Source organism: Peromyscus californicus, unplaced genomic scaffold (genome assembly GCF_007827085.1).
Source record: "Peromyscus californicus insignis strain IS unplaced genomic scaffold, ASM782708v3 Scaffold_20__1_contigs__length_68692818, whole genome shotgun sequence".
NCBI lineage: Eukaryota > Metazoa > Chordata > Mammalia > Rodentia > Cricetidae > Peromyscus > Peromyscus californicus.
The window spans coordinates 63,553,927-63,574,523 of record NW_026294503.1 but is presented as its reverse complement, the minus strand read 5'-3'; the positions used below and the strand labels follow the sequence as shown (position 1 = coordinate 63,574,523).

Below are 20,597 nucleotides of genomic sequence, written 5' to 3'. Positions count from 1 at the left end.
ATGCTAGGTATCCGATAGTCCTGTAGAATTTAGTGAAGAAACCTTATACAGTTTTTAATTTTTATATAAACTATAACTCAGACCCACGCTACAAGGTTGGAATTTTGGTTGTTGGTTTTGTTTTTTTTTTTAAGTACCCCGCCTGTATAATTGCATCAAAATCCCACCCCGTGTTTGTATTTTGGGTTGGTTTACACTTGCACATACTCAATTTTCAGTTTCCCCCTTTGACCGTCTACCCTCACCTCCAGGACCCTCCCCCTTTTTAAAAAATAAATCGCTGACAAGTGTGAATCCCGTGAAGAACTTTATTTTGTGTTGTGTGTATCCTGTACAGCAAGGTTGGTCCTTCGTAACAACGGATGAAATGGTTCCCTTTTTTAAAGCGCTCTCTCTTCCTCCACCCCCAGCGCCCCTGTCCTTGGCATGTTTTGTATCAGCGATCATTCTGAACTGTACATAATTTATGTTGCGAGAGGCAAAGGGCAAGTTTTGGATTTTGCTTCTTCAAAGTTTGTTTTTAAACGACAAATAAAAAAAGGACATTTTAAATACAAGCGCCTCCGTCCCATGACCCTCGTCGTTAGCCAGATATTAAGGTCCTAGGGGGCCTGGGGGGGAGGGAAGTTATCCAAACGAGGCTCAGCCACTGCCGGAAGGGTGGGTTCCCCGCCTTCCGCCCTGGGGCTGAGAGGTCCTGACGTAGGCGGAAGTGACGCGAGGCACCGGAAGTGGGGCGGGTCTGCTGCAAGGGAGCTTTCTAAGCTCAGGAACTGGCGGGCGATTGCAATGGAGTCGGTGAGTGGCGCAGGAGGGCGGCGGGGGGCGCTGTGGAGCCGGAGACCCCCGCTAGGAGCCGGGAGGGCCGGGCTTGGTGATGGAGTCCCGGACTCCCGGCTCTGTTTCGGTGGGCGCCTCGACTGGGCCACACCCGTTGCTGCAGGGGTCCGCGGTACCCTGGGAGACCGGGCTGTGAGTTTGGAGCCCACGAACGCCGCCGTAATCTTGGCCTCCTGGCCGTGAGTGCCTCAAGCCCTTTCAGAAGTTTGCATGAGAGCGGGGTTGTGAGCCCCGCTTGCGGGGAGCTCCGGGACCCCGTTTGTGCAACTGTTTACTGCAGTTCTTGGCACGGACATCTGAAAGACTATACTGCATCCAGCCAGGCTACATTCCTTTAATGAGTTCTAGAATTGAGGTTTCTGAAAGGAAGGAATCCAAGAGGCCACTGTGTCCCTTGAACAAGTTTAGGTCGTGTCCTGATCAGTGACGCTATGCATGCGTGTTGACACAGCTCGTTCTTGGCGAGCAGCGTTGACCAATGGTGGCAAGTCCCTGTCACCTCTTACAGATGCTGCAAGTTATCTGCTACTTGCTTGACCTCCCTCCTTCTCTGGAGCCTTTTCTTTAGCACTCGGAAAGCCCTCCCATCGACTTCCTGCTCCAGAGTTTTAACTGTGTATCCCCTGCGGGCGGCTTGGGTTCTGTCTCTCTGTCTCTCTCTCTGTGTCTCTCTGTCTCTGTCTCTCTCTCTCTCTCTCTCTCTCTCTCTCTCTCTCTCTCTCTCTCTCACACACACACACACACACACACACACACACACACACACACACACACACACACACACACACACACACACACCCCGCTGTGTAGCAACACCTGCAGGTTCGCTCTTCCTATTTTTTTCTCCTCTTGAGTCAGATACTTGCCCAGAGTAATTTTTGCGCCACACCTTTGCCTGCAGAGTAGTAATAACTTACAAAGAAGAAAACAGATACGATAGGAAAGTGGTGTGCAATTGGTCATACATGCAAGGATTCCGTTTTCTACAGACAGAGCATTTTAAGCAAAAGTAGTCTAATTACATTAAATTTAAAACAATGCTGTTATTTTTTAGTTGTAAATGTATTATGCTATAATGTTTTTAAACTATATTATTATAGTTTTTATGTACATTTCCGAATTTAGCCCTTATGCTTTATATATACACCGGATTGCAGAGAGAGAGAGACAGAGGCAGAAGGAGAGAGATGTTGGTTAAGGTAGACAGACTGTACTAAGTACTATCATCAAGATACAAAAAGCTGCCAGCAGTGGTGGCATACCCCTTTAATCCCAGCACTTGGGAGGCAGAGCCAGGTAGATCTCTGTGAGTTCAAGGCCAGCCTGGTCTACAGAGCAAGTTCCAGGTCAGGCAGGGCTACATACAGAGAAACCCTGTCTTGAAAAACAAAACAAGCCAGGCAGTGGTGGCACATGCCTTTAATCCCAGCACTTGGGAGGCAGAGCCAGGTGGATCTCTGAGAGTGCAAGGCCAGCCTGGTCTACAGAGCGAGATCCAGGACAGGCACCAAAACTACACACAGAAACCCTGTCTTGTAAAACCAAAAGGGGGGAAAAAGAGAAAGAAAAAGAAAAAGAAAAGAAAAGTCAGCCAAGACCAAGTTGGATGTATTGTATGCTGTGCTAAGTTACACACACATAATTGTTTTTGAGACAGGCTCTCAGTAGGCAGCTCAAATCTTCTGCCTCAGTATAGATACCATTCCCAGCTCTGACTTTTGAAATAAGAGGGCCTGTGGAAGATTAATGAGCAAGGCAGTGAGTGTACTTTTGAGAATATTCTTAACAGCTTTCTGTGAATAGACTGAGCCACTTAGAAAGTAAGTTTTTAAATTTTGAATTGTTGTGTGTGTGTGTGTAAGAAAAAAGAAAAAAAGATGAGGGGTGCACAGGTGGCATGGAATAAATGTGGAGGTAGAGGACAGCTCTCTGGAATTAGTTTTCTCCTTCTGCCATGATAGTGGGTTTGGGGACCAAGCTCGGGTCACCCGGCTTATCAGGTTAGCTCTTTTACTCTTCCAACCGTCTTGCAAGCCTTGGAAAGTATTTTTATGTGGCTAAAGATGGAAATATCTTTAGATATTTAGATTGTATCTTTAGAGCTACTTTGGTTAGAGAACTCAGTGAAAGCACAGAAGATAATTGAGGAGGCAGTAGATGTGGGGCAAGGAGACTAGAATGCTGTGCAGCTCGGGGTGGGGCTTAGTGCCCGCCCACAACTGTGGGTTCCGTGCTCCAGCACCATCCAGTGAAGGTATATAAAAGCTTGGAGGGAGTGCAGGAGTGAGAAGCGGAAGCCTAAGTGAGGGCTGTGAAAATGAACCGAGAGGGATTTGAGGCATTTCAACCCCATTTCAACATCGCGAGCCCTTACATGCTAAGGAGGACGGAAGGACTACGGTCCCAGACACTAGGAAGATAGCAGAATTGCACTGAAAGAGAAAAACTGTCACAGGCTAGGAACAGGAGTGAGGGACAATATTCTGTATTAAAGTAAGTATTATGAATGGTCTCTGTACCCTGTGATTGGCACACAACAGGAAACGTAGATGGGGAGTTTGGAAAGCAATTCTGTCTTAGTATCAGACCTAACCTCTCTGTAGTAATACGTTATACTTGTGTATAAATAAGTGATATAGTCTTGGTTCCCTAAAACGGTTTGTTTTGGGTGTTTTGTTGTTATTGTTTTGAGTCAGAGTCTAATGTATCCTAACCTTGAATTCACTCTGCAGCTGAGGCCGGTCATGAACTCCTGATCCGGTCACGACCTCCTGAGCACTGGGAATAGAGTTGTAACGGGCCCTCAGTCCCCCGTCTTAGTAGAAGGAGGGAAGTGGACATAACCGGCCCACTCGTGGAGAAACAGGATAAAAGCATGTTGAATTGTGTCTGTGACGGCTAGCTTTGTCAACTTGATACCGCCTGGAATTACCTGGGAAGAGAGTCTCAAGGAGGGTTTACCTGTCCCATTGGGTTGGCATGTGGGCATGTCTGTGGAGTACTGTCTCAGTTAATCGATGTGGGAAGACCTAGCCCACCGTGGGCAGTGCCGTTCTCTAGGTAGAAGGTCCTAAACCGTGTAAGAGTGGACAAATGAAAACACGGCAGGCAAAGGGGAGTGTATCCACTCCTTCCTCTCTGCCCTTGACTGGATGCGATGCAGTGTGCTGTCTGAAGTTCCTGCTGCTGTGACCTCCCCACAAAGATGGGCTGTAGCCTGGAATTGTCTCCCCTAAATTGCAAAGTGCTATCAGGGTGTTTTACCACACAACAGAAGAGAAACTAGAACATCTCTGACTCTTTTTTCGATATCTGTATCTCTACCTGTGTATCTTGTGCATCTCTCGGTCTTAGGTTCACATCATTATTATAGAATTTCTTTTAACTGTAAATTATGTAAAGTGCCCCATGCTAGGGCAGTCAAATACAAGGTATAAGGTAGTTGAGGCTTCTGGGAATTTATAATCTGTTTCCGTAGATAATGCCCTAAATAACTGTAGCACAGTGTGATGTGGGTTGAGAGAAGGGTGCCGTCACTTTCAGAAGTAGCTACTTCTATCTATGCCTTTGTGTAGATCATGAGACTGATGCATGCATCTTTACTGGGGAAGCGCCCGCTCCGCTTTTAAGCAATGAGGCTGTTGTTTGGCAGTGAGTCTTGCCAGAAAAGCCAGCCCAGGCTGCTGGTCTTATCAAGCCCGGAGAGAGGAGAGGAGGGTTAGTTGTTCACCTCAGTGTACTTGCTCGTCTCGTGTACTGGAGGGAGGTTTGGGGTCTTCCTGCCCACTGCACCCTGTTCGCCAGCCATCTCTTTAGGTTCAACCCAAGGCCTTTCACTTCGTACCACTGCATAAGTTATGGAAGTGAAATGATTCTGTGTGTAGGGGACATCACCCAGAGCAGATGGAGCCAAAGTATGGATGACAGTAGATAAACATTTTCATGATCCCTCCTGGCTTCCTAGATAGCAATACAATTTCCAAATGTTCTAGTGAGAGCTCTGTGAATGATCTTCTGTGTAAGATCTCTCTCTCTCTCTCTCTCTCTCTCTCTCTCTCTCGTTTTTCGAGACAGGGTTTCTCTGTGTAGCTCTGGTCATCCTGGAACTTGCTCTATAGACCAGGCTGGCCTTGAACTCAGAGAATCCACCTGCGTCTGCCTCTGAGTGCTGGAATTAAAGGCGTGCACCACCACGCCCAGCCCAGGATTTTTAATGTTAAGTCCTTCCTGTTTTGTTTTGGGATTTTGGGACAGATTCTTACTGTGTAGCCCTGGCTAGTCTGGAATTCACTGTGCAAACCAGGCTGGTCTCACACTTGCTGTGATCCCCCTGTCTCTGCCCCCAGAGTGCTGATATTACAAACATGCCCTACCACAGCCGTTTTTAGACTTAATTTTTTTTTAAGGTTTATTTATTTATTATGTAGACAGTGTTCTGTCTGCGTGTATCTCTGCAGGCCAGAAGAGGGCGCCAGATCTCATTACAGGTGGTTGTGAGCCACCATGTGGTTGCTGGGAATTGAACTCAGGACCTCTGGAAGCACAGCCAGTGCTCTTAGCCTCTGAGCCATCTTTCCAGCCCCTGGGTTTTTTTTTTTTGGTTTTTTTTTTGTTTTTTTTCTTTTGAGACAGGGTTCCCTGTGTAGGTTTTGGAGCCTGTCCTGGATCTCGCTCTGTAGACCAGGCTGGCCTCGAACTCACAGAGATCCTCATGGCTCTGCCTCCTGAGTGCTGGAATTGAAGGCATGCACCACCACCGCCCAGCTTAGACTTAATGTTTTGTTTTGCATTGTAATATATACTTGTAATCCTGGCACTAGGAAGGCTAAGGCAGGAGGATTTCAAGTTTAATCTCAGTCTAGTTAGTCTACACGTTGAAACATTACCTTAAATAACCAGCCAGCCAACCAACAAATAAAGACCTAATATTTCGTTAGAAAGTGTGTTCTATAAGAATGTAAGCTCTGCCGGGTGGTGGTGACGCACTCCTTTAGTCCCAGGAGGCAGAGGCAGGAGGATCTCTGTAAGGTCCAGAAAAGCCTGGTCTACAGATCGAGTTCCAGGACAGCCAGGGATATACAGAGAAAGTCTGTCTTGAAAAACCAAAACCAAAGAAACGAAAGACATGAGCTTTGGAGTTCCTACTCGACCCTTTAGTGGCCCTGTGAGCTTGGGCAGGAGGTTCCGTACGGACTCTTGACTCTCTTTTCTACTGTTAATAAGTGTTTACCTCAGGTTATTAGAAAAACTAGATGAGATATTATTTCTTTCTGTCTTTTGAGGGGACGTTGAGACAGAGTCTCGTGTAGCCCAGGCTAACCTCAAATCTGTTGTGTAGCCAAGGCTCCTGTGAAGCTCCTGATTCTCCCTTCTTCACCCTCCCACATGGTAGGTGCCACCACACTCAACTGAAGAATATTTCTTGAAGAGCCTTGCCCTGCTGTACTTTTTTTTTTTTTTTAATCAATGCTGGGAATTGAACTTAGGGTCTCACACATGTTCTACCTCCGATCTGTATCCCTAGCCATACCAGCTTTGTGTGTGTGTGTCTTTTTGAGACAGAGTTTTGCTTATATAGTAGCCCAGGCTGGCCTGGCTTCAAGTTCATGATGCTGTTCCCACATTAGCCTTCCGAGTAGCCTTTTCTAATGTGAGGCCAAGAGAGGATGGAGTCTCAGTTAAGGTGACTGTGCTTTTCTTGTCTTCCAGGTCGCTTTAGAGAGCTCCCCAGCTCCGGAGAACGAGCACTCTCAAGGTACGTGTATCCTGAAGTCAGCTGAGGAGAGGGGTCCACATGTGAAAGCTGAAGCCTGACCTTGTCTTCAGCGATCCTTTTGAATGTCTAGGGAAAGAGGCAGGATGTCTGGGGATGTGGCTTAGTGGCAGAGCACTTACCTAGCATGTGTGCAGCCATAGGTTCAAGCCCCAGCAGCACAAATGAATGAAAGAATCAATTCGCCACTTCTCTGGGAAAGGATTTGCTTGGGAGCACTCTTATTTTTCCTAAGAATTTTACCTTCATTGTGTTAGACACACATTTTCCCAAAAGATTAAAATACAGACTGAGTATAAATCTCAAGAGATTATATAGTGGGGCTGGAGAGATGACGCGGTTTGGGTTTTTTTTTTTTTTTTTTTTTTTTTTTTTGGTTTTTCGAGACAGGGTTTCTCTGTGTAGCTTTGCGCCTTTCCTGGAACTCGCTTTGGAGACCAGGCTGGCCTCGAACTCACAGAGATCCGCCTGCCTCTGCCTCCCGAGTGCTGGGATTAAAGGCGTGCGCCACCACCGCCCGGCCGCGGTTTGGGGTTTTAAGAGCACGTCCTGTGCAATCCTGAGGGCTGGAATTCAGATCCCATAGCTTTAGGTGTCCCACATACCCTGTAGCCCAAACTCCAAGGGAGTTTGAGACAGAAGGATCACAGGGGCTTGCTGGCTGTACCTTGACAGAGGAAACAAGCTCCAGCTTCAGGGAGTCACCCTGCCTCCCAGGAATAGGTGGAAGATGACAGAGAATGATACCCGATACCCTCTTCTAGACTCCACACATGAACAGCACTTGATTATGTCCTCTATGCCAACAATTTTCCGTTTCTGTGAGTCTTACTTACTATTTAGATCTTGGCCCTCCTACACAGAGTCTTTCAGATACTTAGGATATGTGTGTATATATATATATATATATATATATATATATATATATATATATATATATTAGATAACAGGGTTTTGTGTAGCTCAGGCTGAGCTTAAATTTGATTTGTAGCTGTGCTGGACAGTTTTATGTCAACCTGACTCAAGCTAGGGAACCTCAACTGAGAAAATGACTCCGTAAGATCAGGCTGCCGGCAAGCTTGTAGGGCATTTAATTAGTGATTCATGTGGGAGGGCCCAGCCCATTGTGTGTGGTGCCATCCCCTGGGGTCCTGAGTGATCTAAGAAAGCCATGTTGAGCAGGCCAGTAAGCAGCTCCCCTCCATGGCCTCTGCATCAGCTCTTGGCTCTAAGTTCCCTCCTGGTTTGAGTTCCTGCCTTGGTTTCCCCCAGTGGGCTGTTGGTCATGGTGTGTCACCACAGTGACAGAAACCCTAAGACAGTAGCTGAAGATGGCTTTGAACCTCCCATCATCTTGTCTTCCACCCCCTAAGCACAACTATGCCGATTATTTGCAGGGCTGGAATCGAACCCAAGGCTTTGTGCATGCTAGGCAAGTGTTCGAACCCTGAGGTACACCCCAGCCTGGAAATCCCCTTTATAGATTTCAAAAGACATTCTGTTTGTTTATGTCTATGAGTTTTTTTGTCTGCATGTATGTCTGTGTACTACATGTGTGCCTAGTCCCTGTAGAGGCCAGAAGAGGGTGTTGGATCCTGAGACTAGAGTTAACAGGCAGTTGTGAGCCACCATGTAGGTGCTGAGAAATGACCCTGGGTCTTCTGGAAGAGCAGCCAGTGTCTTCTGAGTCATCTCTGCAGCCCTCCAAGCCCTCCCTTTTTGAAAATGTCTTTTCCCTGAGTATATTATATTGTTGTCAAGGTTTTGTTCTGTGGACAGGTTCCCTGTACCTTCCCTCCAGTCGCCTGTTTGCTTGTTCCCTTGGACTGTGTTTGGTATGGGGGACAATGTGGGTCACTATTGTACACTAAAGAATTATTTAAGTGTATGAGTGTTTTTTGCCTGCATGTATGTCTGTGTATCGTGTATGTGCTGGTGCCTGTGGAGGTCAAGAGAGGATGTTGGATCCTCTAGAACTGGAAGTACCGATGCTTATGAGCCACCATGTGGGTGCTGAAAACTGAACTCGGGTCCTCTATGAGAACACGAAGCCGTCTCCCCACCCCTACACCCTTTTAGATGCTTGTGAATCCTTGGTTTAAACAAAATTCAGTGGGAAAGCTCTTGCTTTGGAAGTGTGAGGACTGGAGTTTGGATTTCCAGAACTCAGGTAAATGCTGAGCAAGCATGGCCTGTAATCCCAGCACTCAGGAGTCAAAGATGGATCCCCAGAGCAAACTGTTTGTCCAGACTCATAAAGACTACTGAGACTCTGCTCAGTAAATGAAGTGGAAGGAGAGAGATTGATCAAAGAATACACTCAACATCAAGCTTGAGTTTCCACATACACATGCATGTACACAGACATTCATGTACATACGTGGGAAAAACAGGGTTCCAGTAACTGCACTCAGATGTACAGAAACACAATTTTTTTTTTTTTTCGAGACAGGGTTTCTCTGTGTAGCTTTGTGCCTTTCCTGGAACTCACTTGGTAGCCCAGGCTGGCCTCGAACTCACAGAGATCCACCTGGCTCTGCCTCCCGAGTGCTGGGATTAAAGGTGTGCGCCACCACTGCCTGGCTGAAACACAAAATTTTTAAAAAGAGGTAGTCAGCTGGGCGGTAGTGGTGCATGCCTTGAAGGGAGGTAGAGGCAGGCAGATCTCTGTGGTGGAGGCCAGCCTGGTCTACAGACGAGTTCCAGGACAAACAAGGCTACACAGAGAAACCCTGTCTCAAACAGCAAAAAAACAAAAACAAAAACAAAAAACCCAGTATCCAAGAAAATCCAAGGATATATTAATAAGACTTCTGTGAGTTCTTGACAAGAATTTTAAATTGTTCTGTTTTATTGGCTTAAAAAAATCAGCTGGGTGGTGGTCTTGCATGCCTTTAATCTTAGCACTCAGGAGGCAGAGGCAGGTGGATCTCTGAGTTTGAGACCAGTCTGGTCTACAGAGTGAGTTCCAGGAGAACCAGGGCTACACAGAGAAACCCTATGTCTTAGTTAGGGTGTCTATTGCTGTGAAAAGACACCATGACCACAGCAAATCTTTTTTTTTAATTAATTAATTAATTTATTTTTCTATTATCAGCTTGATACAGTACAAATTCTTTTTTTTAAGATTTAGTTATTTATTATGTACACAGAACAGGGTGCCAGATCTCATTACAGATGGTTGTGAGCCACCATGTGGGTGCTGGGAATTGAACTCAGGACCTCTGAAAGAGCAGTCAGTGCTCTTAACCTCTGAGCCATCTCTCCAGCCCCAGTAGAAATTCTTGTCCTAATAGTGAAATGTTTCATTGAGGCTTGCCCAGTAATTGAGTAAAACCAAAACTTATTATAAGCCACAGTCATCCTAGGGTCCCCCCTGCTATATAGCCTCCCTGGATCTGTGGGTTGCAGTCTGATTGTTCTTTGCTTTATATCTAGTATCCACTTATAAGTGAGTACATACCATATTTGTCCTTCTGGGTCTGGGTTACTTCACTCAGGATGATATTTTCTAGTTCCATCCATTTGCCTACAAACCTCATGCTGTCATTGTTTTTCTCTGCTGAGTAGTACTCCATTGTGTATACGTACCACATTTTCTTAATCCATTCTTCAGTTGACGGGCATCTAGGTTGTTTCCAAGTTCTGCTGTGAACATAGTTGAGCATGTATCCTTGTGGTGTGATTGAGCATTCCTTGGGTATATGCCCAACAGTGGTATGGCTGGGTCTTGAGGTAGATCGATTCCCAATTTTCGACCACAGCAACTCTTTTTTTTTTTTTGGTTTTTCGAGACAGGGTTTCTCTGTGTAGCTTTGCGCCTTTCCTGGAACTCGCTTTGGAGACCAGGCTGGCCTCGAACTCACAGAGATCCACCTGGCTCTGCCTCCCGAGTGCTGGGATTAAAGGCGTGCGCCACCACCGCCCGGCTCACAGCAACTCTTATAAAGGAAAACATTTAATTGGGGGCTGGTTTACAATTCAGAAGTTTAGTCCATTGTCATCATGGCAGGAAGCATGGTGGCATGCAGGCAGATGTGCTGGAGAGGGAGCTGAGAGTTCTACATCCTGATCCAAAGGCAGCAGAAAGAGAGAGAGCCACTGGGCCTGGCTTGGAGTTTTGAAACCCCAAAGCCTACCCGTCGAGAGACAAGTCCTCCAACAAGGCTACCCCTGCTCCAACAAGGCCCCATTTTCTAATGCCTCTCCCTAAGCATTCAGCTTGATTCTGTGGGAGTCATTCTTGTTCAAACCACCACACCCTACCTTGAAAAACAAAAAACAAATCAGTGTCATTGTAGGTTACATCATCTAGATGGCTTTTCATCATTGAATACTGCATAGGATATCAATGCCTGTTGTGTGTTTCTGAGTACATCTGTGGTAGCTCCAAGACAGAAACTTGGAGAAGCAGGCAGCAGAAACTCAGTTTATTTGGATGAAACAGATGAGGTGGACTAAATATGACAAACAACAACTTATAAATCTTGTGTCCCACTTAAAAGGAGACAGCAACTATCTATATCTGCTCAATTAAGACCTATTTTTGCCAGATCTCATTTTTGTAAAGAAACTGAGAATTTGGATTTTTATGTAAATTTGTAGAGTTTTTAAATTTGGAAAGTGATTTAAATTATTTTTAAAACTGGGAAATCCAAATTCAATACGCGTGTGGGCTTCTGACTTAAAATGATAGCATCTAACTCGGTGTAGTATATCTTCGGCTGGTGTCTAAAGCTGTCTTGGTATCTGTGAGTTGGGTTTTCATGTTTGAGAAACAATGGAAGTCTTCCAGTTACCATGGTAGATTGAGTGCCTACATCCACCTTCAGTCCTTTGAGAAACAGAGCAAAGGGCTCAGAGATAGCTCAGCCATTAAGAGCGTGCTCTTCTAAAGGACCTGGTTTCCTTTCCTACCTCCAATGGCAGCTCACAGGGTCTTGTCTGTAATTCCAGTTCCCGGGGATCTGATGCCCTCTTCTGGCCGCCACAGGGACTGCATGAACATAAAATCAAAATCAAAATCCTGGGCTGATGAGATGGCTCAGCAGATAAAGCTGCTAGCCGTTCGGGCCTGGCAACCTGAGTTTGATACCCAAAACCCACCAAAAGGCGGGAGGAGAGAACCAGCTGCACAAGGCAGTCCTCACATGCCTTGGCATGTGCACATGTACACATGCACACACAACTACCCTAGAGGACTTTTTTTCTTTTTTTAGTACAAACCTACAAAAATAAGAACAGGAGAGGGAACTGTAGAAATGGGTTGTGGAAGCTGGAGAGTGTGTGGGAGATAATTAAATGACTTAGCTGACCTGAGAAGAGTGCATTGTAGTTAACAGTAAAGGAAGTTTGAAAGTGTAGGGAACAGACATATCCCAAGACCGACTGTCTGGTTGCATACTGCTGAGCTGCGGTTCCTCCCCACCCAGGCCAGGACTCGGGTGTGGAGAGCAGTTCACACACTGTACTGAAAACCAGAACCTGAAGGAAACTATGCTGGATGCCGAGCCTCCCCCATCCAGCGTCCAGAATTCTAACCAGAAAAGACTTCAGTCTTCCAGGCTCAGGGTTAAAGGATCATCTGTAGACTCTCCTTGACAAGAAAACCTACAAACACAAGTACTGGATGTTCTCTGAATGGCTTACAGTCAACAACCTCATTTATGCATTTAGAGCCTCCAGTTGGCATTCAAGTGTTCCCACTTAAGATACGATTTAGATAAAATGTGCAGAAATAGAATTGGAGGCCGGTTTCTGTGTGTGCCACGGGCGCGTGTGGAGGCTTGTGCTTGATATCAGGTGTCTTCTTCTGTCAGTCACTCTTCCCCACTTCATTTACTGAGGCGGGGTCTCCCTAAACCACAACTCGACAGTTGTGACTGTCTGCCATCAGCTTACCCTGGGTTCCTCTGTCTGTGCTTCCCAGGCTTTCACACAGGTTCTGACACTTGGGGTAAGCCCCTTTTCACTGAACCATGGCCCAGCTCCTGAATCCTGTTTAAACCAAAATTAGCAGACATCTAAAGAGAGTATTTAAAAGGTGGTCCAACTGTTTCCTGTCCCACAAGGAAACAGACAGAAAAAGTCAACTGGACCATTGTTAACTCCAGGGGTGATAGAAAGTGCCAGAGAAAGAAAATGGTTTTTATTTACTTATTGTTTTCAATTATGTGTACTTGTGTGTGTGCACATCTGAGTGCAGGTGACCACACAGAGGCCACAGGTGATGTCCCTGGAGCTGGAGTTACAGGTGCTTGTGGGTCATCTGATGTGGGCACTGGGAAGAAGAGCAATATGTCGCCTTAACCACTGAGCCATCACTCCAGCTCCAAGGAAAAGGTTCTTATTTAACTTAGCTCTGACGATGCATATTTGGTCAAAATGGTTTAAATACTGATGTAACCAGGATTAGGATTTAACTCCCGGAAGGATGGGGGCTGCAAAATGAAGGTACTTGATGTCAGTTTGGAAAGAGAACTCACAATTCTTGTCTTTTTAGGAAGATAATGATTGAAAGTGAAATGAAGTCAGAAAGTGGCAGTGTGAGCATGCACAGGAATAAGGACAGCCTGGGTGTGGGGGTGCACACTTGGGACCCGGGTACTCAGGCTGAGGCAAGGTGTGAGACTAGCTTTGTAGTGGTGTTTGCTCCGCCTATGACCTTGGGCTATACTGCGGGAAGGAGGTGGTGCTTCTTGCCTTCCTAGTGACCTGTCAAAAGAGAGGCAAAGCCCTCCCCCCACCAGGACTGGGAGTGGGGGGTGGGCTGGGGGCAAGGTGAGGGGGGCCAGAGGGGGGAGAACAAGGGAATCCGTGGCTGATATGTAGAACTGAATTGTATTGCAAAATAAAAATAAAAATTAAAAAAAAAAAGTTAAAAAAAAAAAAAGAGAGAGAGAGGCAAGATGGCTGGGCTGTTAAGAGCACTGACTTCCATCCCAAAGGACCCAGGTTCAATTCTCAGCACCCACACGCATGCACCTAGCCTCAGTGTGCTATCACGCCCAGGAGCCACATGACCCTTCTCGCCTCCCCTTTTAAGAGGTCACTACATAGCTTGAGCTAACTAGTGAGACCCTGGCTTTAAAAAAAAAAAAAAAAAAAAAGCACTGGCTGGAGAGATTGTTCAGTGGCAAAGAGCACTGGCTTCGCTTTCAGAGGACCTGGGTTCAATTCCCAGCACCCATGTGGTAGTTCACAACCACCTGTTGGCCTCCAAGGATACAAGGCATGCAGGCAAAACACCCGTACACATAAATAAAAGTGAAAAATTAAAAAAAAAAAAAAAAAAAAAAAAAAAAAACACTGTCAAGGCCCCTGAAGGGATATTCCCTCCGGAGGTGTATTATTTCATACCTGTAAGAGCTAGAGTCAGGAAGGTCAGCTCAAGGTCATTCTTGGCCGCATAGGGAGTTTGAGTCTTGCTGTGTTACTTGAGAACCTGCCTCAAAAATAAAAATGAAACTGATAGGAGCCTCGTGTGGTAGTGTTTGTTGATAGTCCCATCACTGGAGAGACACATGGGGATCTGGGCTTCATACTGCTCTCAGAACTAGCCCCTCCCAAAGCCTGTCCCGAGACATTGAGGGCTGGGAATGTGGTTTAGTGATGTGGTGCTTGACTGACGTGACCCAGGTTTGCTCCCTAGCACTGGGAGAAAAAAAATACTAGATTTTTTTTTTTTTTCTGAGGCAGCATTGCTATAGCACTGGCCGTCTGTAGACCAGGCTGGTCTCCAACTCAGACATCCCCCTGCCTCTGCCTCCCAGGTGCTGGGATTAAAGGTGTGCGAGACCGCCACCACCTCGTTTTTTGGTTCCTGTCCTGGATCTCGCTGTGTAGACCAGGCTGGCCTTGAACTCACAGAGATTAAAGGCGTGCACCACCACCACCACCACCACCACCGCCCGGCTTAGAAATAATTTTTTTTTTTTTTTTTTGGTTTTTCGAGACAGGGTTTCTCTGTGTAGCTTTGCGCCTTTTTCCTGGAACTCACTTGGTAGCCCAGGCTGGCCTCGAACTCAAGAGATCCGCCTGGCTCTGCCTCCCGAGTGCTGGGATTAAAGGCGTGCGCCACCACCGCCCGGCCAGAAATAATTTTTTAAAAACCAGCTGGGGTGCTGGGAGTCTAGTACAGAATTAGGCAGGGCTCAGAGTATTTCTTGCCACTCACTCAATGATATGACCTTGAACAGTTCATTTAACTGGTCTGCATGTGTTTTCTCACCCAAAACACAAGGATAATACTTAATAGAACAGTAAGCATTCAGAGATGCAGGTTGTTGGTGGCGGTGGCGGCGGCGCATGACTTTAATCCCAGCACTCAGGAGGCAGAGGCAGGCGGATCTCTGAGTTTGAGGCCAGCCTGGTCTACAGTGAGTTCCAGGACAGCCAGGGCTACACAGAGAAATCCTGTCTTGACAAAAGGGGGAAAGGAGTGGGATGTTAAATGATGCAGTACTTTTAAGTATATATTATAGTACATAGACCATCCAGAGTATTAGTTTACAGGGTTGCCTTTCCAGTTTAGAGCAAGCAGTTAAAAAGCACAGGCTGCCAGGCATGGCGTTGCATGCCTGATATCCCAGCACTTGGAGAACTAAGGCAGTAAGATTACTGCAAGCTTGAGGCGGCCTAGGCTACATAGCAAGACTCTATCTCAAGAAAATGAAGGGGCTGCAGAGTTGGGTCAGCAGAAGAACACTGGCAGTTCTTCCAGAGGACTCAAGTTCAATTCCCAGCACCCACATGACAGCTTACAACTGTCAGTACCTCCCAGGGGCTCCAGCTCCCTCTTGGCCTCATCAGGCACCGGGCACACATACGGTGCACAGATATACAAGTAAAACACCCATACACACAAGAAAAAAGTTATCTAAAAAGCAAAACCAAAAACCTTACAGTTATTTAAGAAGCAAGAAAAGAAATGTGTAAATCAGAAGAATGGGGGTGAATGTAGCCAGGCTCCCTTTAGGATTTCTGACTCACACTGTGGTGCTGAGTGTTCTGACCAAGTAGATTGAGCACTTGGCATTGTTAGGGATGTCCTTGCCTGAACCATGAGTTTCCCACCTGCAGGTCGTCAACAAATGTAAAGAAGTTTGCTTGATATCTCGACTTTGTTAAGAAAAGATAAATGAAAAATGTTCAATAGGAAGAAAAACTCTAATGAAAAGATGAGAAACAGTGCAAAACAAAACTCCCTTCGGAGTTGAGAAACTAGAATTCTTTTTTTTTTTTTTTTGGTTTCTATCTCTTGTGATTGTGAGTTCTTGCATAAAAGAAAGACACCAACTTTCTGACTTTTCCCCTGTGCAGAGACCCCGGAATCGAACAACGGTGTGTACACTTCCTTTATGAAGTCTCACCGCTGCTATGACCTGATCCCCACAAGTTCCAAGTTGGTTGTGTTTGACACTTCCCTGCAGGTGGGTCGGGTCCCTTTTCTCCATTCCCCGGAGCCGCTGGTTCTGTGCCCGTCATCATACTTGACACTTCCACACGCCAACCCCTTCTGTCTTACCGCCTTAGGATCTTACTCTTTTGGCTATAGGTAAAGAAAGCCTTCTTTGCCCTGGTGACTAATGGTGTTCGAGCTGCCCCTCTGTGGGATAGTAAGAAGCAGAGTTTTGTGGGTAAGCAGAAGTTTCTGGAACACGCCCGTTGGCATCTTTTACCGGTCGAGAAGATGCCCTGAGCTGTGCTGAGGGCTCTTGTCTTGGCTTCTAGGGATGCTGACCATCACTGACTTCATCAATATCCTGCACCGATATTATAAGTCAGCCTTGGTAAGGCAGGGAGCCTCCAGAGCAAACCACACCCTACCTCTGGTCCTCACCTGGGGTCCATCATGCCTGGTTTTCCCTCCAGGCAAAGCCCCTGAGGGGTTAATGAAAAGGGAGAGCAAGTCTCCGATCTGCTGCTTCTGCTTCTAGGTACAGATCTATGAGCTGGAAGAACACAAGATAGAAACTTGGAGAGGTACATAAGGAGTAGAGGTGGTGGGAGATGAAGGGCTGGGGGTTTCCTGGGAGCCACTTCCCGTGGCAGTGTTTTATGAACCACCCCTTTCCCTCCAGAGGTGTACCTGCAGGACTCCTTTAAGCCACTTGTCTGCATCTCTCCAAATGCCAGGTCGGTTCCGGCTGTGTGTCCATCCCTCAACACCTGGAGGCAGGAGCAGGGAGAGGGAGGACTTCTTCCAGTGCGCACACATCTCCCCCATAGCCAAGACTGGCCTTGATCTTAATCTTACTGCAGAGCTCAGGCTGGCCTGAGTTACGATTCTTCCGCTTGTCCTCATGCTGGCATGACATACATCACCACACTCAGCCACATCACTCCACTTTAAGTCTGGTTGAGCACTGCCCTTTCCTCTGACCACGAGTTTTCCCTGTCCGTAAACACACTGTAAGGAGTGGTACAGTTCAACGCTGTGGAACCTAACCTTGACCTTCTACCTTTTCACAGCTTGTTTGACGCTGTGTCTTCATTAATTCGAAATAAGATCCACAGACTTCCAGTTATTGACCCGGAATCAGGCAACACCCTGTACATCCTTACTCACAAGCGCATCCTCAAGTTCCTCAAGCTGTTTGTAAGTGCACCTTAACGCAGCTCACGTGTCTTACATGCTGGACTGGAGGCATACACTCAGCAAATTGGGGGGCCTTAAAAGTCAAGCCGAGTCAGTGTTTTGGGTCCTGAGGATTGAACCCGGCACTTCATGCTATACCACAGAACCCCCTGAAAGCCGATGATTCTTCCCTCAGATCACTGAGTTCCCCAAGCCCGAGTTCATGTCTAAGTCTCTGGAAGAGCTACAGATTGGCACCTATGCCAACATCGCTATGGTGCGCACTACCACGCCCGTCTATGTGGCGCTAGGCATCTTTGTTCAACACCGAGTCTCCGCCTTGCCTGTGGTGGATGAGAAAGGTGAGCGACTGGGAAAGAAGTGTGGGCTTCCGTACTCTGGGAAAACCTGCTTCCCCTCAGCTCGGCTGGAAGGTGAACCTGTGGGTGGAAAGAGCTTTGGCTACCAGATATTTTTCTTTCTTTTTTTTTTTTTCTGAGCTGCCTCTGTTTCCCTAGGGCGAGTTGTGGACATCTACTCCAAGTTTGATGTGATTGTGAGTGACAGTGGAGGGGCGGGGAGGGAGGGGCGGGAAGCAGCAGGGCGTCTTCTATGTCAGCCGCTTCTGTGCTTTGAATCCTGTCTGGACAGTAGCTGAACAGACTGGTTCTGGCTTGTGGGCAGAGCTGAGGAGTGCCCTCAGTCTCTCTAGTGAGGTTGGGTTGGTCCAGGGTTCAGGAACTGGCCCCCTTTCAAGTGCACCCCCACCTCCAGAATCTGGCAGCAGAAAAGACCTACAACAACCTAGATGTGTCCGTGACGAAAGCCCTCCAACATCGGTCCCACTACTTTGAGGGTGTTCTCAAGTGCTACCTACACGAGACCCTGGAAACCATCATTAACAGGCTGGTGGAAGCGGAGGTAGGAGGCCAGCCCCCCTCAAGCGACTAGTGGGGAGTGGCCTGGGAGTGGTGTTTTCAAAGAAGGCCGGGGCCGAGGCGCTCACCCTCACCGAAGTTAGCACTAACCCTGCTTGTCGTTGCTCTGTGCCAGGTTCACCGTCTGGTGGTGGTGGATGAGAGTGATGTGGTCAAGGGCATCGTGTCGCTGTCTGACATCCTGCAGGCTCTGGTGCTCACAGGTGGAGAGAAGACGCCCTGAGCGCGGCCCTCGTTGCCTCTCAGAAGCTCTGGGAGTCAGATGAAATCCTGGGAGAACTGAGTCTGTTCCCTCGGGAGCTCCATACCCACTGTCTGGAACTAGAGGAGACGGGGAATGAGGAGAAAGGACTTTTAGCTTCCCTTCCCATCATGTGTACATTTGAGAGAACGTTGAGCCTAGCCAATCCTAGTCCTGTGCCCTTAGACATAGCGCCCTTCTGGGGGAGCCATGGGCTTTGTGCTCCTCAGGCAGATGCTGATCTCTACGAGATCCCTACACCTCACCGTGCCCCAGCTCCGTCTCTGCCCTTACTCCACCAAAGATAATAGCTCCACAAAGTCTTCTTAAAAATATTTTTATTCATACTGCTTCATTTGTGTGGAGGAGGCTGAGTCCATTTTATGTCATTTCTTCCCATAAATCTTGGGAGGTGCGTGTCTGGGTTCCTGTGCTCTGTGCATATGAAGGCAGATGGCTGTGTGGAGGAGGGCAATGGGTAGGTAGCCAAGATTAATGCTTTTTGTAGCAAATCTAATTAAATGACAAGGTTTTCATCATGGTATTGCAGTGTTTGGTTTCTGCATTTGATAGACACTGTTTCGACAACCTTCCTACCTTATAAAGCTACTTCAGCTCATCAATAACAACAGTAATGATACTACACATTAAAGTACATGTTCTCAGTGGTTTAACTATACAGGTTGTATGGGACTCTTAAGGGTTTTGCTCTTGGGAGAATTTATGATTTTTTTTGTTTTGTTTTTTTGTTTTTGAAACAGGGTTTCTTCATGTAGTTTTGGTGCCAGTCCTGGATCTCGCTCTGTAGACCAGGCTGGCCTCCAACTCAGAGAGATCTGCCTGGCTCTGCCTCCCGAGTGCTGAGATCAGAGGCGTGAGTCACTGTCATCCGGCAATTTTTTTTTTTTTTTTTTGAGACAGGATTTTGTACCATATGTAGATCAGGCTGGCCTCAGGTTTGTAGCAATCCTCCTGCCTCCAACTCCTAAGTACTGAGATTATAGGCACATGCTGCTGCATTCAGGGTCAGACTTTAAAAAAAAATCTTTGTGAGCCAGGCATGGTAGCCCAAGCCTTTAATCCCAGCACTCAGGAGGCAGAGGCAGGTGGATCTCTTGAGTTCGAGGCCAGCCTGGGCTACAGAATGAGTTCCAGGACAGCCAGGGCTACATAGAGAAACCCTGTCTAGAAACAAAAACAAGGATAAAAAAAACCTTTGTGTGTGTAGGCAAGTGGTAGCTGAAGGACAGCCTTGGGTGACAGTCCTCACCTTCCACCTTAGGTGACACTTTTTTATTTTGAGACACTGTCTTTCATTGGCTTGGGATTTCATGATGTAGGCAAGGGTAGCTGGCCGACAGACTCCAGGACCCATGGGATTAAAAGCACACGCCACCATATGTGGCTTTTTTTTTTTTGGTTTTTCGAGACAGGGTTTCTCTGTGTAGCTTTGCGCCTTTTTCCTGGAACTCACTTGGTAGCCCAGGCTGGCCTTGAACTCACAGAGATCCGCTTGTCTCTGCCTCCCGAGTGCTGGGATTAAAGGCGTGCGCCACCACCGCCCGGCTCATATGTGGCTTTTTATGTAGGTTCTGGGGATCTGAACTCGGTGCCTCAACCTTTTGAGACCAATATTTTACCAATTGAGCCATCTCAGCACCTTCTCCAGTTCTAGTTGGTTGGTTGGTTTGGTTTTTCAAGACAGGGTTTCTCTGTGTAGTCCTGGCTGTCCTGGAACTCACTGTGCAGATCTGCCTGCCTCTGCTCCTCAAATACTGTGATTAAAGTCCTCCTCCTCCTCCTCCTCCTCCTCCTCCTCCTCCGCCGCCGCCGCCGCCGCCGCCGCCGCCACCACCACCACTACCACTCAGCAACCTTTTCCAGTTTTAAGAGAATTTAGAACTGAGGCACACACCTGGTAAAAAGCACAGCTAACAGGTAAAGGCACTCACCGTGCAAGCTTAGCTACTGAGTCTAGTTGCCAGAACCCATTTAAAGGTAGAAAGGGAACAGGCTCCACAAAATTGTCCTGACCTCCACATTACAACATGCCGTGTGCACTCACACACACAACATTGTGCATATACATAAATACATTTTTTAAAAGCAAGGCTGGCAGGCATGGAGGCCTATGTCTTTAGTTCCGGTACTAGTGAGGCAGAGGCAGACAGATCTCTTGAGTTTGAGGCTAGCCTGCTCTACATAGCAAGTTCCAGGTGCTCCATA

The 20,597-nt window shown here is 47.1% G+C and overlaps 1 protein-coding gene and 1 long non-coding RNA gene across 10 annotated transcripts; one reads left to right on the top strand and one right to left on the bottom strand.

Moving 5' to 3' along the window:
- Positions 1–710: 710 nt before the first annotated feature.
- Positions 711–18,915, top strand: Prkag1 (protein kinase AMP-activated non-catalytic subunit gamma 1). 3 transcript variants are annotated; one of them, XM_052748881.1, is made up of 12 exons: positions 711–798; positions 6,550–6,595; positions 15,935–16,044; positions 16,170–16,251; positions 16,346–16,404; positions 16,552–16,597; positions 16,696–16,750; positions 17,087–17,213; positions 17,389–17,554; positions 17,711–17,748; positions 17,967–18,113; positions 18,246–18,915. In XM_052748881.1, the coding sequence occupies exons 1-12, from the start codon at positions 790–792 to the stop codon at positions 18,351–18,353; spliced, it is 993 nt and encodes a 330-aa protein (XP_052604841.1). In that variant the 5' UTR covers positions 711–789; the 3' UTR covers positions 18,354–18,915. The 3 variants fall into 3 exon arrangements, with proteins under 3 accessions (XP_052604841.1, XP_052604843.1, XP_052604842.1); XM_052748883.1 differs by lacking the exon at positions 711–798 and adding an exon at positions 997–1,019; XM_052748882.1 differs by lacking the exon at positions 711–798 and adding an exon at positions 3,139–3,333.
- Positions 10,389–18,333, bottom strand: LOC128117058 (uncharacterized). 7 transcript variants are annotated; one of them, XR_008220697.1, is made up of 5 exons: positions 18,221–18,333; positions 16,704–16,783; positions 13,973–14,057; positions 11,531–12,893; positions 10,389–10,879 (listed from the first exon to the last, which is right to left on the bottom strand). It is a non-coding gene; the product is annotated as an uncharacterized LOC128117058 (long non-coding RNA). The 7 variants fall into 7 exon arrangements; XR_008220692.1 differs by lacking the exon at positions 10,389–10,879 and adding an exon at positions 15,605–15,733 and having other exon boundaries at positions 11,027–12,893; XR_008220691.1 differs by lacking the exon at positions 10,389–10,879 and having other exon boundaries at positions 11,027–12,893.
- Positions 18,916–20,597: the final 1,682 nt, after the last annotated feature.

Coding starts and splice junctions, on each gene's coding strand:
- Prkag1 (XM_052748881.1), top strand. Junction 16,252..16,345: donor TAAGAAGCAGAGTTTTGTGG/GTAAGCAGAAGT, acceptor CTTGGCTTCTAG/GGATGCTGACCATCACTGAC. Junction 17,749..17,966: donor ACTCCAAGTTTGATGTGATT/GTGAGTGACAGT, acceptor CCCCACCTCCAG/AATCTGGCAGCAGAAAAGAC.